Raw genomic sequence first — 18,158 nt, 5'->3', positions numbered from 1 at the left:
AACCGTGATCCCCAGATTCCGGAGTCAGTCGCCCTGGCTGCGGCGGGGACTATATTTCAAGCCGCCAGAGTGAGGGTCAGCATCAAGGAGGAAGACTATGAGATGCTGGAGTTAGGGGTTAATGAGCCCTTCAACAGTCTTGGGTACAGCCCAAAGGTTTTGGTCCCCAAGGCTGCACACCCAAACTCCGGTTCTGTGTGGACTACCAGGAGCTCAATTCGGTCACCAAGACTTAAGTACACCCTATCCCCAGAACTGATGAGCTCATTCATCGGCTTGGAGCTGCCAACTTCCTCAACATGTTTGATTTAACGTCTGGCAGATTGCCTTGACGGAGGAGGCACAAGAGGGGTCAGCGTTCTCAGCACCAGAAGGGCACTACAGTTCTGTATCATGTCTTTTGGGTTAAAGAATGCCTCTGCCCCCTTCAAGAGGATGGTAAACCAGGTCCTGGCAGGTTTACAGAACTGCAGTGCCACCTGCCTTGACAACATTGCAGTCTTCAGCTCCAGGTGGGAGGACCATTTGCACCACCTCAAAGAAGTGCTACCGGTCCTGCATGAGGTTACTGTAGGAGGCTACTTTCCAGGAAACAAAGGTGGAGTACAATTGAAAGGGAAGCATTTGCTCTGGTCTTGGCACTGATGAAGTTAATTCTCTACTTGTTTGAGACTCACTTCTGGGTTCAGACTGACCACAGGCCCCTCAGATGTTTAATGCAGATGAGGGGTGAGAATCCTAAACTGTTGAGGTGGTCCATCTCCCTACAGGGAATGGACATTAAGGTGGACCACCATCCTGGAACAGAACACACCAATGCGGATGGTCTTTCCAGGTTCTTTCAACTTCGTGACTAGAACTCCCAATGTGTTGGGTAGTTCTCCCCACAATTTCCGCTTGGACACATGTAAGAGCTGGCATCTTTTGGCATGGGTTCCCTGACATTTTGCTTTCTGACCTCCTTTTTAGGTCTCGGCTCGAAGGCTGCGCTTGCGCAGTCTCGGTCCGAGATTTAATGACTTGGAGAAGAGGGGCTTGAACCCGCCCCTCTTCTCCCCTGTTCTCCATTGGCTGGTCTCTTGAATGCTGGCCAGCCATTGGAGAAGAGGTCCGTCACTCCGAACAGGCCCCGTCCTTTTCGGATTCGGGGGGCGTGTTTTTTCCAACTTTTCTAATTATCTCCTCCAGCCAATGGCAAGAGGAGAGAAGAGGAAAACACGCCCCCGAATTCGAAACCGCAACTGCTTTTCTCCGAGGCATTTCTGCTTCGCCTCGGAGAAAGGCAGTGGTGTGCTAGGTATGCGCTCAATCTTTTAAAGCTTTAATGCGAGTGAGAGAGTAACAAAAAGATCGTGCCAGAGAATGGCACGCTCCTAGCGATCGTGGAATGATAACATATGTAGAAATGCAGTAATGGCATTACTTCCGGGAGACAGAAGGCGGAACTTAAATTTGTAGACACTAACACCTCGTCCCTTCCCGCTTGAAGTGTCACAGGGTAAACAGACTATTACAGGGTTCGTCGACACGGCAGGTTATATGAAGCAAATCACGGTGGTTTATAATCGGAATCACTGTGATTTGGTTCTGGTCTGACGCTGTGTCGAAGCACTTATGAATTTCTTTTGATGATTAAAACGTTATGCTCTTTCTAAATTCACTACCCAATCACCGCAGAAGAGGCTGAAATCGGCGACGTTTGTTAGACAGACATCCGGTCTCCCCAATGAAGGTTGAAAAGGCGGAGCATGAGCTGTGACATCAGATAGTTGCAACTGAACGGAAAAAGCCGCACCCCGGAAATGACGTTCCCAGAATAATCATGGCCGGGTATTATGGACAGGTCTTAAGAAGGAGGGGCGAATAGCAACACCATTGTCAGGGTACGAAGTGAGGGGGGCGGAGGCTAGGGGCTTTTGAATAGGATTTTCCATACAATAGGTATTGTGAGAATAGGACAATAAAGAGGCAGGGCGGAGCATAGTGTTGTGTCACAGAGAGTTCTTCAGACCTGGACTGCCCGGAAAAGTCTAGGTCTCTTCGGAAACGTGATATTAGTTTTTTGTCCTTAGTTTCGCCTCTTGCATTGTAGAAATTGTTCTTTCACCCCAATTGGGGCTCCCGGCACTACAATAACAAATTGTAAACGCGCATCCTGGAAACTTGTTCCACCGATGATCTAATGACTATTTGTGAGATCAGCTGTCGTTGGATTGATTATATGGAGAAACTCCTGTGCACTTGGTGTGTATAAATATGTGTTCTCCTTCCTCTACGTGTGCATTTCAATGTAATGTCGTGTTCGTGCAAAAGCAGAAGAGAGTAGCATTTATTGATTCATTCCATATTCCTATGTGACTATGCTTTAGTGCTTTCGGCGGTGTGATGGTGCGCGTAATTTCTCACCGCCCTGCTGATGTGTCCGTTTGATGTGTTACTGAGCGTGGTTTCCGTGGTGTGAGCAGTCTCCTCTGGGTAACATTTCTCTGGTGTAACTACCTCACCATGTTGGTTGGGTATAGGCAGGACTACTGTGATTCTGCAGCAACGATGTTTTACCATATTTGCCACATACCCCACCAACTGCTTCATAATTTGCAGATTCCAAACTAAATGATGTTTGTAGCTCAAACGGATCAAGGGACTTTAAAACGCACCAAACGTCGTTCTGTGCAGTGGCATACACCTGTAAGGGTTAACTCGCCACCTTTTATTTGCTTATTGATTGATGTATTCAGGCATCAATGAGGTGAACCACATGGTAACATGGTAACAGGGCCCAGCCTTTAAGCCTACATAATATCACTAAAAATAACATGGAATAAACGCGTGACCTTTCATCGTCATGGCCCCGTTTAGCCTCGTCCACTCCTCTCTTTACCAATAAACATTAATACTCTGCGGTATTGTCAGTCAGCAGGGCTTTAAGTGGGCCGGGTCCTGCCGGTGCTCTGCATCTGCAGCTCTAAAAAGCAAGTCCTGAGACGGGTCCCTGCCGCGGTCTCCGTTTTTTTACTTTAATCTGAACTCTGCAGCAATCGACTGCTTTTGATGTATCTTTTTTTTGCAGTTCTATGTTACACGAACCGGACCCAAATGTATTGGGGCACTTTATATGCGCACCAACACACACAGATGTTCAAATTGTATTTGGTGGGCACGAGGAAATTAAGGAATTTGCCCAGAATCACAGGATGTGGAGTCGACGCCCAGACGGCAACCTACACCAAAGTCGGCGGCTCTAGCCATTACACCACAACTCCCACAAGAACGAAAGTGTTTTTTATATTCCGTACAACAAAGGTATAGTTGTTGCTCATTTATCTTATGCAAATAACTATTGACAAAGCCAATAGTCCTGGCTTGTCCAAATGTGTGTCTGGATGAATGGACAGAAGCAACAAAATACCAGTGGGGCGACCCACTATGGTAAACACAGATTTTTAGTTTGAGTCGGCATCGGCAGAAGCATGCTTTTCAAACATGCCATGGGGGCAGCTTAAAGGGGTCATCCTGTGTTGAGAAAAGACAGTTCCTTTTACCCTCTTTGCATCGCTAAGTGTCACCCCTCGGCGTCCAGAATATGGCTTTGCTTGATGACGTCTGGTCCCAACCACACACCTACTGTGACGTCATTCACCGGGTGACCCCTATAAAGGAGGCCAATGGAAATTCTTTCTGCTCATGGAGCTGGCTTTCCTGTGTCCACGGGGTCTCCCCACAGTGCCCCTTAATGGAGGCCACCTCAGTGAAATAAGGATGTTCAAGTTGCGAGTGAGAAGCAATGAGAGTGCAGGTCTCGGAGATGCGGGGAGGTGCCTGGAAGGGATGTGTAAGCGCTGTGCTGGACCAAGAAAAACAACCGTGCCGGGTCTATTTGTGTTGGGATCAGCCTGGCTAATGGAGATTACACACCTCGAGCTGCAGGAGATCCAATTAGCGAGTATGGAGCCAAGCGGAGTCATTCATTGAAGGTGTGAAGGGGCGTGGCCCATCGAACTGAGAAGGGGGAGGGGGCTTGTTTATTTTTGTGTGGGTTGCTATATGTCAGTGGCTCTGTGTGGGTGGCTCTGTGTGTGGGTGGCTTTGTGTGTGTGGCTCTGTGTGTGGGTGCAAATGCAATAGGTCTCGCATTTGAGAGTGATTAAGCTATTGACATTGTAAATAACAATGCAGTTTCTTTAAATGTTTTAAAAACAAAAACATAAACAAAAATAATGTCATGTGCAATGCCAATAGATCTGACTTTAACAATGCCGAGACCATTGCATTGTAAATGCTTGTTTGGCTGTGTGGTGAAATTTGTTTTTCCTGGCTTTAGGACTATGAACTTTTTCACTGCTGACCAGTGCTAAAGGGCATTTTGTTTCTTCATGATTGGCATATTTGATTTACTGATAAGTCCCTAGTACAGTGCACTATATATGCCCAGGGCGTGTAAAGTAAATGCTACTAGTGGGCCTGCAGCATTGATTGTGCCACCCACATGAGTAGCCCTTAAAAGAATGTCTCAGGCCTGCCACCGCAGAGCCAGGCCTAAACCTTCCCTTTTATTACATATTTGCACATTTATTACATATAAGCCACCCCTAAGGTAGGATCTAGGTATCCCCAGGTGAAGTGTATTTAAAAGGTAGGACATATACTTTGAGTTTTACATATCCTAGGAGTGACTGGTTGGCGCTGCAACCCAAGGAACCAATGCATCAACACCGAATCATCATTCAGAACTGGTGCATTTCTCTGCGATATCAACGCATTGCAGCTGCTTGCAATGAAGGCTTGGACACCGCTCACTGACTGCGTGATGGAACAACCTCGAATTACAATGCAGCCCGACTTTGCCAATGCAGCGCGTCCAAATAACCGATGCTCCGTAAGTCTGGGACACCATCACCGACATCTGCAATGCATTGTTCCCGACTCCAATGCATTCTCGGCCCTGTGCGCCTTCGCGCCAGCGCATCGCCTGCCGCCCAGCAGTTCTACATCGACACCTCAGCCCAATGCACAGCACTCTTGACATCAACGAATCAACGATATTGCCCGACTTCGGAAATGACACATCGCCTTCGCTAATGATGCATCCCATCCTTTGTTTAACACATCATCCCTGAGCTTCGATGTATCCAAGGTACTGTCAGTATGTATGCGTGACTCCTGTATCTGGCCCGGTCTCAGTAAAGCTATTAATATTGGCAGGAAAACTCACAGCGGAGGAAATTTGAATTTCACGCCCAGAGAAGGTCCCTCAGCTACTGGAATCTTTTTTGCACCTTCACCTGGTGAAGGTTTACACCTTCGTACCTTTTCACTTTTTTGAAGCTTAGATTCTTCTAGCGGGGAAAGGCTTAAGGCTATAGTCAAAGAGGGCTCCACAAAGCCTGATACCTTTTTTGTACACTCCCACTAAATCAGATTTGCTGCTGTGGAAAATCTCAGAGTGGGAGCAACTTGAATCTTTGGCCCAGCATTAGCACACCTATGTGGCATCGGCTTGGCAGGTTTGTCCCAGTCCTACAGAGATCTTTAAAGCAATTTTTTTCTAAGGCCCAGGTTTCAGCAAAGGTTCGGGTGAGGACTCTTTGACACCTGCTAAGGGTCCAGGACCTTGGGGGACACCATTTAGGGGTGAAGACTCACCTCACTAGAGGCCAGCAACAGGGTCCAGGGCAGATCCAATTAGAACTGGTCAGCTGGACATCTGTAGAAAAAAGACTTCTTGTAGTTTGTTTTGTCCCTGTACCTTGAACTTGAGGCCAGCATTATGACCATTGGAGTCCACTTCTTTGTCCTGGGTACAAAAGGGAGATCAAGTCAGTCTTCATGGCTCTTCTCAGGACACAGATACCAGGTACAGTCCTCTTCTGTTTTCCACATGTCCCAAAAGTATTCTGAGGAGGGTACTGTGGGTGCCACATTTATGACTGGCACCAGCCTGTGTGTGGGGGCAACTCTGAAGCACTCCCAAACAAATGGGGCTAAAGTTCACAGGGGTACCCCTACCCATGTTTGCTGCATTCTTCTGTGTGGCCTATTGCAAATAATTCCACAGTGCCCCTCTCTACATACATCAATGATGGCAGAAACTTGTTTCCCTGTGCCTAGCTCCTCTGGCCATCTTAGAGGTGTGGCTAGGGAAATAAGCATCCTTATTCTGCGGTCTCTTAAAACAGGATTTAGAGGTCTCCCCTATCCCATATTAGTGCCTGGATGACTAGAGGGATAAAGGAGAGGGCAGGACCAGGTATTAGTTCCATCTACTAGTGATGGGATATGCCTCTTTGAAGTGAATTATGTTCCTGGGCACAGCCTTGATAGTTATCCTGCTAGAGAAATAAAACACCACCCACACCCAAAACCTTTCCTTAGCTCTGGGATCAAATTCACACCTCATTGGGGGAACTATTCAGCTCCTGGGTGACAGTTGCAAAAGAGCCTCTAGAGGACTTGGGCAGGAATATGGTGACTTTCTAAAATTACCTTTTCCAGACTATTTATTACAAATCCAACTTCACCAGTGATTTGATCTTGTGTTATATATTTCAATAATACATGTAATACTGTATTCCAATGCGTTCATATGGTGCAGCCCACCCTGCTACAGTAAACATATGTTTTAGGGCCTATTCACTGTAATGAAATGTTTAAAATTAAACTTTTACATGCCCTTTTTTTAAATATCATGCACCCTACCTCTTGGGTAGTAAGACCTATTAGGGGTGACTTAATTAATTTTTTTAAGTAAAGTTTGCACCTGTAAAGGGTTATTTTGACAGGTCGAATTTGCATTTTAAACATGCCCAGCCAAGCTACCCGTGGAAGGCCTGCAGTCATTTGCCTTGTCACTGCAGTGGATGGAACAATGGAAGGTGCAGCACAGTAGTTACAGTTACATTTAAATGACAGGCCCTAGGTACATCTTGTACCATACTCTAGGGATTTGAAGTTAAGTTAAATATGACAATTATGGGTATGTTGATTTCATCATGTTCAAATAGTGAGTACAGGCACTTTACTCCTGGTTAGCAGGGGTAAAATACATAGATTGCTACAGTCAGCAAAACCAGTCAAAACAAAAATCTGGGTTTACATCATTCAAAAGATGGCCATTTCAAACATGAGAGCTGCATGTTTGATCTCTCACTATTTCGCAAAATCAAAACGCAAGTATTGAGTTGTTCACTTTTTAATTTTTTTTTATTTTCATTCGACCTGACATATATATGACAAAGAATTATGTCTCAGTAGGATTAGCCACTGTAGCAACACAAGACAGCAACTATATGTTTTCTTTAAGACATTATTTTTGGGTGCAAAAATAAAAAGAAATTTGCAGAGCTTGCCTGTTTATTTGTCCACACTCGCATATTATTAGCATGCACTGACAAAGCCAATGGGTCCCTCCAGGGAAGCCTACTGGTTATGCCAATTTGTTTCTCCAATTTTATTCCGGACTTACATGTGCTCATAGTAGCAACAGCCATCATGTAATGATTTCTTCTAAAGAGAAAGAAATATCAATTACTCACACTCGGCCTCCTATGAATGATTTTAACTAAACCAAAAATAAAATCAATCAAAGATGGCCACAGCTCATGCACGGTGGTGGCCACTTTTTTACTTTTTTCTAATTTAGTGTTCGAACATTGAAGAGGGCAATCCGAGAACAGTAAAAATAAAAGAATCAGGTATGTATGTCCTGCGCACTGAGAAAAAAGTGAGCAGCTCACTACCGCTGGGCCCTCATAAAAAGTAATTGGAAAAAAGAGGGAGATGGAGGCGGTAGGGCGAAGAAAATTACAGTGGGGTTGGAACCCTGAAGAGAATGGCCTTGCATCAGTATGCAGCTTCCAAATATAAAAATAAAAAGTAATTTTTTTTAAAAGTAGGTGCGTTGAGGGGTAAATACTGGCAGACAGAGAAATGAGGAGCCTGGTAGAAAAGAAGGCTTTCACAAAACAACAAGCCTTTGTTTTCTTCGTATCATAGGGAAGGCCGCCTCATTATTCGTTAACTTCTTCCTCTACTCTAGCTGTGCTGCTAGTTAACACTCCTGGAAGACTACATAATTTGATGGAAAAAATATATTTATTGATCTCTGTGATCTATCAACCCCTTTTCATTTCTTTGTGACCAACCTGTTCCCATGCCAGTCACAGTGAGACTCGAGTCATTCAAGACCCTTCTTCAACAAGACAACTCTTGGTGGCAGTTAAGATTGTTCAAAGAGCAGCTACTTGGTCTAATATTTTCTGGACATACAATACTCTCCTACTGGCAGCTTCAATCAATCAATCAATCAATCAGGCATTTGTTAAGCACAATGACTCACACGTAAGGGTCGCAAGGCGCTGGGGTGGGGGGTTAGCAGGCTCCCGTCCATCAAGGGGGTGGGGGTCTGTCGAAGAGCCAGGTTTTGAGGTTTCTTGCGAAGATGGGGCTCGATGTTGTCTGTCTGAGCTGGCAGGGCATTCCAGGCTCGGGCTGAAGGAGATGGAGCGGCCTCCTGATCTGGTCTTTCTGGTGCAGGGGACCACAGCGTAGGAGAGCTGGGAAGATCGTAGGGTCCTCTGGGGTGCTTGGAATTTGAGTCGGCTGTTCAGGTATGCTGGTCCGGTGTCGTGGAGGGCCTTGTGGGCGTAGGTGAGCATCTTGAAGGTGACTCTAGCTTCGATGGGGAGCCAGTGGAGTGTGCGCAGTTGCTGGGAGATGTGGCAGTGTCTTGGCAGGTCGAGGACCAGTCTTGCGGCTGGATGTACTGTAGCTTGCGGGTGAGTTTTTTGTTTATTCCGGCCTAGAGTGCGTTGCCGTAGTCGAGTCTGCTGGTGACCAGGGCGTGAGTGATGGTCTTTCTGTGTTCGAGGGGGATCCATTTGAAGGTCTTACGTAGGAGGCGGAAGTTGTGGAAGCAGGAGGTCGAGACGGAGTTGATCTGGCAGTGCATTTTAAGCTTAGCTTAGCATTAAGTCACCCTCAATCTAACAGGTGGTCTTTGTACAAGTATGCATCCATGACCATAACCAGTGCTGTCTCAACACATGGGCATGCTGTACAGTTGCCCGGGGGGCTCGCGGGCATTGGGGCCCCATGCAGACCAGAATTTAACTCCAATTTTCTGATAAACATTTTTATTCCTGTGAGTGGTTATTTAGGCAGGGCCCAGTGCATTGCTTTGCTGGGGGTCTATAATGCTCTTAAGATGGCCCAACGTCACCTGCAGAGAATAAGCATCCCTCCCTGTCATCAAGCCTAATGTTTTCATTTTGCCACAGCTGCAAACATGACACGCCCTTGCCACTCTATATTTACTTCCAGTCAAAGGCAGCTGCTGGATACATCTTTACCTCACATAATAATCATTATGCAACTCTGCCTCCAGTACTGACACATAATCTATGTGTGCTTTGCCAAGTTCTGCTCTGGACAATACTCATGCAGGGATTTCAACCACTCATCCTTAAAGTGTGGGATTACAAGGGTGGCTTAGAAATATTCCTTCTTCTATTTCATTAATAGAGTGTGTGGCTCTGTCCATTAATTTGACAGTAGTTCTTTTACAAGCGTCTGTTGGTATAATCTTTAATCCTCTCTTCTTGTCTTATTGACCAATTTTGTTGAAAACTGCTAAGGTTGATATCCAGGAAGTACACCAATCGCAATATTTGGATCATTCCTGTGCCTGTCCATCTGTCCTCAAAGTTATCAACCTTGAAATGACCAATGAATATTGCCCAAGTAATCAACCATGTATTAATCTAGTTCACTGGGAACCAACAGATGATCGGCCCCTGTCTTTGCTAGTGCTTGCTTGCCATCATTATGTACTGAAGAATCCTTTCAAAAAGACACAGCCTGAGCATTAACAAACCAGAATGCACACTCCGCTTCCTCCAGAAATAGCTTTCTTCAGGGCCTTTTCATGAGTTGAGCCAGTCACACAGTGTGATGCTTGATGGTATTTGAACAACACAGATCATTGCAACACTAATTGCTTGTCTCTGTAAGAAATATTCTGTAACACGGCAAACACACTGGAAATCCACAACATTTTGTATTCACAAAACACCCATCAAAAGAAATCACATGCTGTGTTATACATCACACCTTTACATACCAAGAAAGGTTTAAGTTTCCTTATCCTGCTTCTTGGTTGGAAATTTCACCTGCACTTTTTGTCTTTTCTACCAGTTTTCTCAAAATGTTATTATTTTCTATTTCTTCTGGCCCTTGCTACTACTACTAAATGCCCATAATCTACAGACACCCATAAAAAATCAACACCAATGTTGCTTTAACCAATGCCATACTAATAAATCATCCCCCGTTCTTACACTGTGTCACCTTACCCTAACACAAACTGTCACCTATAGCAAAAATTTCCAATTATGACCTCATATGAGATACATTCATGATCTCCCATTCAACATCCTACATCTGGAAGCAAAACTATCAACATGCATTGAACATGGTGCTATGTTAGAGGCCACACAATTTATTGCATTTGCCTTCGCGGAGAATATTACTTCATGGCAGTCTTCTAGACTGTCCCACATGCTCTAGTTAGACTCATCTGACATGTTGACAATATATTGGAACTCCTTTCCACCTCCAAACATGCCCACACAATTATCATATAGATCCACCTCAATATATACTTCAGTTATTTCTAAAGAGAGCAAGAAAGGCACATTAGAAACGGAACTAAATAAAGCATTTGTTTTTACCAGAGTAGACCATATACTTTATGCACTAATAACACTTTTGGATAAATGAGAAAGTGGTTATTGAAATGGAGGATCCAAAATTAAATGTTTGTCATGCTGCTGCAGCATGCCAATACAATAACATCCCCAATGCCACAGAGCGACGCCAATAAAACACTATCTCCAAGAATATGGCAAAGTCATGTTGATTGATTCATGAATATTTTTAATTACATTTCTCCCACTATCTTCGTCCCCCACAAAATTAGATTTACATTGGTGCAATACAAAATGTAAATTTGCATTTTCTTAATCTTGTCATGAAACGGTGTAAAGACTCATTAACCTTTTATGTTTGCTCTATTTCTTGGATACAAATAGACTAATTACTTAACAATGTGTTTATATTTGTACAGTGTTATTAATTTAGAGAAATATAGCAGTTGCATTCTTCAGCAGGGAGTGAAGGGAATTTTAATTGATAATAAAAAAACTGAATGTGCCGTCGCCATTAAGAATGCCATTTTCCAATTGACCTTTTCATCAGTCTTCCAAGATGAAGGTATCTCATTTTTATGTAAAGAACAAGGCCATCTTGAACTAGTGATGTGACTGCCATTTTTAATGCGCTGTCTACTATTATGCGTGAAGAACAGATGCATCTTTCAGCCATTCTATAACTTTAGATCTATTAAAAGTATGTTAAATATTCATTTTTGGTAGTTTTGCTTGGTATTTGGAAGGGAGGTAAAGATAAATCAACCATTCTAATCCCTTCAAAACTGTTCATGTCCGAGACAACTGAACAGAAAGTATGTTAGTTGCTGCTTTTCCCCTTACTCAGAGCTGCGTGACTGATATATAAGGGAACTATCAGTGTAAGTGCAAGCAAGCATGTCTACAGTCCTTAGCCTCCTCCCTGTAGCTATCTTTTTGATTTTAACCCCTTCAGCGCGGCGCGGATTACCGCGCTGTGCTGAAGGGTTCGTGCGAGGGCGGTTCCGTCATCCGCACAGCGCGACCAACGCGCATGATAGAACCGCTCCGTCACAAGCATCGAAAGGGTTAATCTAGCAAATCACCAACATTCCTTAACAAGCTCGGCATTTTTGTAGAGAAAAAACTCAGTGTGGTGATAACAGGTTTGGGAGGACACAGGATCCCTTAACATCTAAACAATAAGAAACCCAGTTTCTTGATTCATTAGCTGTAAGCATCTATTATGGTGCTGAGCGCAGGAACAATCATATAGCGTTAGAGAAGGGGTCTTCAAAATGGGGAACAGGCCCTCCTGGGAGTGGGGGGGCTCAAGTGATACCTAGCAGGGGTGGGGGGGCATGAGGCTCTGGCCAAAAGAAGCATTATGCTAATAACAGTGCTTTGTTTTCAGCAGAAAAAAAATGACCAGCAGTAAGCCACTCTGTATTGGACCATCAATAACATATTTTGTAATTTCTATCCTAGCTGGGAGAAGGTGTCAAAAGGGAAGGGACTCCAAATATTCTTCAAAACCCCCACCCCCATTGTTAATATTCCCACTGTGGATACGTTTACACGTTAGTAAGGCCTGTCTGACGAGAATAGTATGGTTGGCGATCACATATTTGATTACATTTTTAAAACCTTAATTAACTGCATGTTCAAATAAGTCTGGACATATTTAAACATTGGCAGTTTAATAGAATAATTGTGAAAAACTTTGAGGGAGGCCCCAGTGATTTTATTTTCACGGGTGGCTCTTCATTAAAGCGATTTTCTACCACGGTGTTAGAGAAATGGGAAGCCTGCCCCTGCATTTGTCTTTCCAATGGTATATCTTTGTAGCAAGATAATCTATACTGTTATTAAAACTGCCTACAAATGGGACTGAAAATGACTAGATATGAATGAGCCTACTCTGCACAGACGAAAAATAAATTGCTTCATAAACCACGTGTAAAAATATACTGGTAGGGTCACAGTAAGCAAATATGGTGCAAACAAGAAACAAAGCCAAAACGTCAGAGATATGTGAAAATGCAATGCCTCTAAAGAACTGTGATGGATCCAGTGATCAACACACACAGACACAGATTTAGGTCAGTTTTCCCTTAAGAATTTACAATATAATGACAAGTTGTCCCCTATTAGGGCTGATACATTGATACCAGAGAAAATATTACATTTATAGTTCACCCTGTACACTGCCTATGGGCTTCATAGGTTTGAATGGGTACATCTCACAATTGCAAGGCATACTCTTTGCATATGCTCACACATTTTCCTAGGTTGACCATCTTGTGATGTTAAGTGCATTCCTCTGCATGTTGCACTGAGTGTGTTTGCACAATATTTTAAAACTCTTGCACTTTTGCAAAATGTGTAGAATTTATTATTACTCTTAAAAGTTTGCAGTCATTACACACTTTTTCCCCAGAAGGACAATAATTCTTGTTTGTTAACGAAGTGAAGGGTATTATAGAATTAATAATAAATCAATAAATACTAAATCCTACCATATGCATTTCCTCTGTGCAGGTAGGAGACTGCGCAGAAGTGTAAAATTCTCCAACTTAAAGGACACTATGGTTACACTATGCGACGGTAAGCAAAGTAAACTTTCAACATTTCACCGTTTGAAAAGTGCCACATCATACTCCTCCAGAATGTAAACAATCAAAAGTCTTCCTCCTTGACAACCATACCTTATAGTAATCAATAACTGCCACTAATAGTTGCCCCATATTTTTATGGCATTCATTCGATTTTTCTAAGAAATATTTCTTTGTTGACATTTTTAACATGTTATAGCACATATCTCACTACTGCATACATTAAAAGTATACAGGTATTGGCCAGTCCTTCACTTCAGTCAACAGCAATACTGCCTTGTGGAATGTCTCATCAGGGTACAGGATAGGAAGAAACGACATGTCCTGATTCAAAGAAGCATATCTATCACCAGACAACCGGTCTGGTGTAAACATCAACCTTCCCACCCAAACCCCTCCTCTGTAGCTTCCATTGAGTCAATTGGGAACCACGTGTGTGAAATCTTGACTTCTATTTGTATTGAAGGTATAGGAATTCCATCGTACACAATCATTTACGTGGAGTTCAATACCCAGCTACCCCGTCCCACCCTGGACTCGACTTGACAGCCCACTCAACTGTTCAGAGGCAGGGTGACCCTATCCAGGCGGCTCTAGAAGGGCCTGTGCAGTAAAAAAACAATGGTTCAGGTGTGGCCAAAAGGTCCAATAATAAAGTGATCCTAAGGAGAGCACTTATGATTAGAGAGTTGAAGATTAATTACTTTAAAGGAGCAAAAAAATTAATAATGTACATAGGGACATACGTCAATTCATGTGAAACATTTATTTCCACAACAATAGAATTCAGGTGCTCACACAATAAATGAAAGAAGCGTGACGTGCAGAGTGATGGTGAAGTTTAAAATAACGGCATCGCATTGACAACAATAGTGTAAAACTCCTCAAACAACTTTAAAGAATAGGAAGAGTTTTTTGTTGTAAAGGGTCAATGACGGGAGAGCAAGCTGAATTGATGCAATTATTCGCAGCGCAAGGATGAGCAATGGAGGGCTTCAGAAAACATCTGAGGGTAGACGAGTTCACCCAGATTAATTCGCTGAAGGTACGAGCGTGAGAATATCATGTGTGAGTAAACTTGAAGGCCAGGGTCAGCTGTATAAGTTGCGCTTAACGATTTGCTGCCAATATGTTTACTTAAAGTCACTCCCAGTTCATATTTGGAAAGTCTTGGGAGAGGAGCTCAGCACGTCATGCTGCTTGGGCTGTCCTCGTTTAGTGCTCTTGCACTAAATGCCGGAGTTAACTGGGAGTGACTTTAACTAAACATATTGGCAGCAAATCGTTAAGCGCAACTCATACAGCTGACCCTGCCCTTCAAGTTTACTCACACGTGATACTCTCATGCTCGTACCTTCAGCGAATTAATCTGGGTGAACTCGTCGACCCTCAGCTGCTTTCTGAAGCCCTCCATTGCTTTTCCTTGCGCTATGAATAATTGCATCAATTCAGCTTGCTCACCCGTTATATGTCCTGATGATGATCTCGACCAGTTGAGATCGAAACGCCGTTGACCCTTTACAACAAAAAACTCTTCCTATTCTATAAAGTTGCTTTAGGAGTTTTCCACTACTGTTGTCAATGCGATGCCATTATTTTAAACTTCACCATCACTCTGCACGTCACGCCTCTTTCACTTGTTGTGTGAGCACCTGAATTCTAGTGTTGTGGAAATAAATGTTTCACATAAATTGACTTATGTCCCTATGTACATTATTATTTTTTTTGCTCCTTTAAAGTAATTAATCTTCAACTCTCTAATCATAAGTGCTCTCCTTAGGATCACTTTATTATTGGACCTTTTGGCCACACCGAACCATTGCTTTTGTACCCTTGTTTTTCTTAAAACCTCTAAAAGGGCCTATGTCATTGCTCTCCAGGCCAACAGGGCATCCTGACGGCATTCATTCTAAATGTGATTTATCTACAGAGACCTCTACTCCCCAAAGAACAGACAGGATAAACCTGGTCCCAATTGTTCCTGTAATATAAATTAAAAGAAAATAACCCGGGTTGTCACGTTGCAACGACAAGTGCTGTGGAATCCAGAGGCAGGTATGACACTAAGATGTGCTGGTTTAACTGCATATGAAGGGATGCAGAGATATTCATTGTGATATCGCACGTGAATTTAGTAACAAAATCCATCACAATGCCATAGTTGACCATTGATGGACACGGATTGCTCCAATGGTCCAGAGCCATGGTGGACTGAGAAGGAGGCGTGAGTCGTATATATCACGTGTCACAATACCAAATTACCATCTGTTTCAATTAGAATGATTTATGGGACTCTGTTGAAGTTCTTAATATAGATTTGCTGAAAAATATACTTACACAGTATTGTAGGCTGTTTCCTTAACAGTATGTATTACTGCTTTCTTAGCTCTTTAAATTTAGAAAAAACTCACATAAGCAGTCTGAGTGCTTTGGTATTAAATGCAGATTTGAATAGAATAGGACCCTTGCACACTTCATGAGGAGCACTGAGGTAGAATGACATGACAGCAGTAGTTGGTTTATTAAATTAATGTATTAACAGCAGAGAAGGGAGTGTGAGAAGAATGCACAGAGTTGGGTGTGTTTACTCCCAGACGTAGCTGGAAGTACTCACCTCTGACTCACAAGCCAAACACTGTGTTGGTCCACAGAGAACCTCTGATAATACGTTCTGCAGTCTTTCGAAGGATACAGGATAACTTGTTCTCACAAGGCTAACTGCCCCTCTTTTGCCAAGCGTTAGTGGAACAATACTCAGCCATAGGTTTCATCGAGAAGGAACAGGCTATGAGTTGATCCCCTGTGCCTTTCCTAGGGCAAAATGACCTGATGACCGAGTATATAGTGTAGAAGAAGAGAAGCAAGTTACAAAGTATGTGATTCAACTCCTATCAAAATGATTAGTTCCCCATTGATTTTGATTAATTCAAAATGAAGACAAACAGAAATATATTAGGATTGTGTAACAGTGTGTGATAGTACTGTGTGCACTTTTGAAACACCTCTGTGCTTTTCAGTCCACTAGCAGGTTCTTCATCTGCTAAGCTCTTTTATGAAGTAAGCATCAAATGAGAGCGCTCAACAGATATCATCTCTAACCTTCCTAACATTCATAGGCAGGAATTTGCGTCAAAACCTCGCGCCGCCTGGAAGAAGGCATAATGAGGAGAAATCTTTTCATTTCTCCCAAATGTTCAACGTTGCCTGTGGGCTGCATGGTACTGCACACATACAAAGGAGGCAAAGTCTTAAACAATAGTATTTGGTACTGGAAGGGTTGCCTTGCCGTGCAAACCTATGCTTTAGAGAATGTGCACAACCTAATACTAATGCGCAAGGGTGTGTGCATTGACGCATGGCAGCCAAACGTGCGCCAGTGCTGGGGGGGAAAAACTCATTTTCTCTTTCCCTTTAATGCGAAGTAGCACAGCAGCAGTGTTGCGTCAAATATTAGCTGGGCCATAGTGTTTACAGCATGTGGTAGGTGGGAGGACGGTGCAATTATAGACATAGCACTCATTTAAATGTAGTTGCCTTCATTGTTTAACACACATGACCTTTAATTCGGTGCATGATGCCCTTTAGTTTTAATTTTATGAATGCCATAAAACAGCTGAGGTTTCACATAAATATTTTGCTACTAACAGACTTGTACAAATTGGTTACAAAAGCTTCCCAATTCTGCAATTAATTCCTATTCAGACTTCTCTTTTATGGTGACCATCATCTCGTGTTCCTCCATACCTTCCCTCGGGTTTAGATCCTTCACCATCCCCAACCTTCACACAAAGAGACTGTATTACTGAATTTTTGTGACAGCGTATGTGGCAAGAGATGGTAAAAACAAAATGTTTTTGGAGGCATAGGTACAAACGGGATACAGCATGGACGATGGGAGACAACATAAAGAGTTGCATATGTATCTGCTAACCTCCTTCTAGGGGTGGTGGTTAAAAAAATCCAAGATGGCTACAAAGGTGCACCCAGCATGATCGCAACCCTTCCAGTCTGGCTTGGGGTGTAGGAATTGGGTCATGGGCGGTAATCCAGCTCGGTGAGAACTATTTAAGTCAAACAGCACTGCTTACAACCAATGCATGAATATAACAAATACAACTCAGCATGGAAATGTGATGAGAGCCAGTAGGATAGATACAATGAACAGTATTAAAAGGAGTAATAAAGGAATTGTATTTTCCACCGAGTTAAGCGTCCATGATTGGTACCTGTTTAGCTGTCCTTCTCCAGCGTCATCTTGGGCCATTCCCACTAGGGATGATTTAAACGTTCCTCTCAGTTCTTATATTAATCCCTCTTCACCCACCAGACATGGGTCCGAAAGCTGAAGACGCCAAACAAAAACATGCACATGAGACATTGATGGGGACAGACAACCAGCAACAAGAACAATGAAAAGCACACCCACTTTCAATCCCACCGACAATTCTTTCATTACAACCCAGCATTTGCTTGTAGACCTATAGTAAGCAGTGCAAAGATGTAAAATAAAGCACAGGGGAGAGGAAAAGAATGATGACTAGCAATGGGAGAAAGAAAGAGAAGCAAAGCCAGTGAGAGAAGAAGGTAGATAACCTGGAAGGAAGTGAAAGCCTAAAAATGAGACAGTCTGCACACATTCGGCATGTGAACATACAAAAAAATAGCAAAGCAAAAGAAAGTAAGGCAACGCTAATGACTAAAAAAGACCAGTGTGAGACATGAGAGTATCGGATATAGGATAAAAAGAACTGAAAACATAACAAGGAGGAGGCTTAATTAAATTTGGAAGGGCTAGAATGACTCAAGATACACACATGTAAAAACTAAGACACATAAGATTAAAACCACAGACTATGGCAAA

At 43.1% G+C, this 18,158-nt stretch overlaps 1 protein-coding gene across 1 annotated transcript in view; it reads right to left on the bottom strand.

Annotated features, from left to right (window-relative positions):
• Positions 1-17,638, bottom strand: part of FRMPD3 (FERM and PDZ domain containing 3) — a 1,009,771-nt gene extending 992,133 nt beyond the window's left edge. Inside the window, exon 1 of the mRNA XM_085607691.1 lies at positions 17,524-17,638. Coding sequence (XP_085463817.1) covers positions 17,524-17,561 — 38 coding nt within the window. The 5' untranslated portion in view covers positions 17,562-17,638. The remainder of the gene's footprint in view (positions 1-17,523) is intronic.
• Between the last annotated feature and the right edge of the window lie 520 nt (positions 17,639-18,158).

Source organism: Triturus cristatus, chromosome 5_2 (assembly GCF_964204655.1).
Source record: "Triturus cristatus chromosome 5_2, aTriCri1.1, whole genome shotgun sequence".
Lineage (NCBI taxonomy): Eukaryota > Metazoa > Chordata > Amphibia > Caudata > Salamandridae > Triturus > Triturus cristatus.
The sequence above is the reverse complement of the archived record's forward strand: the minus strand, read 5'-3'. Positions and strand labels throughout refer to the sequence as shown.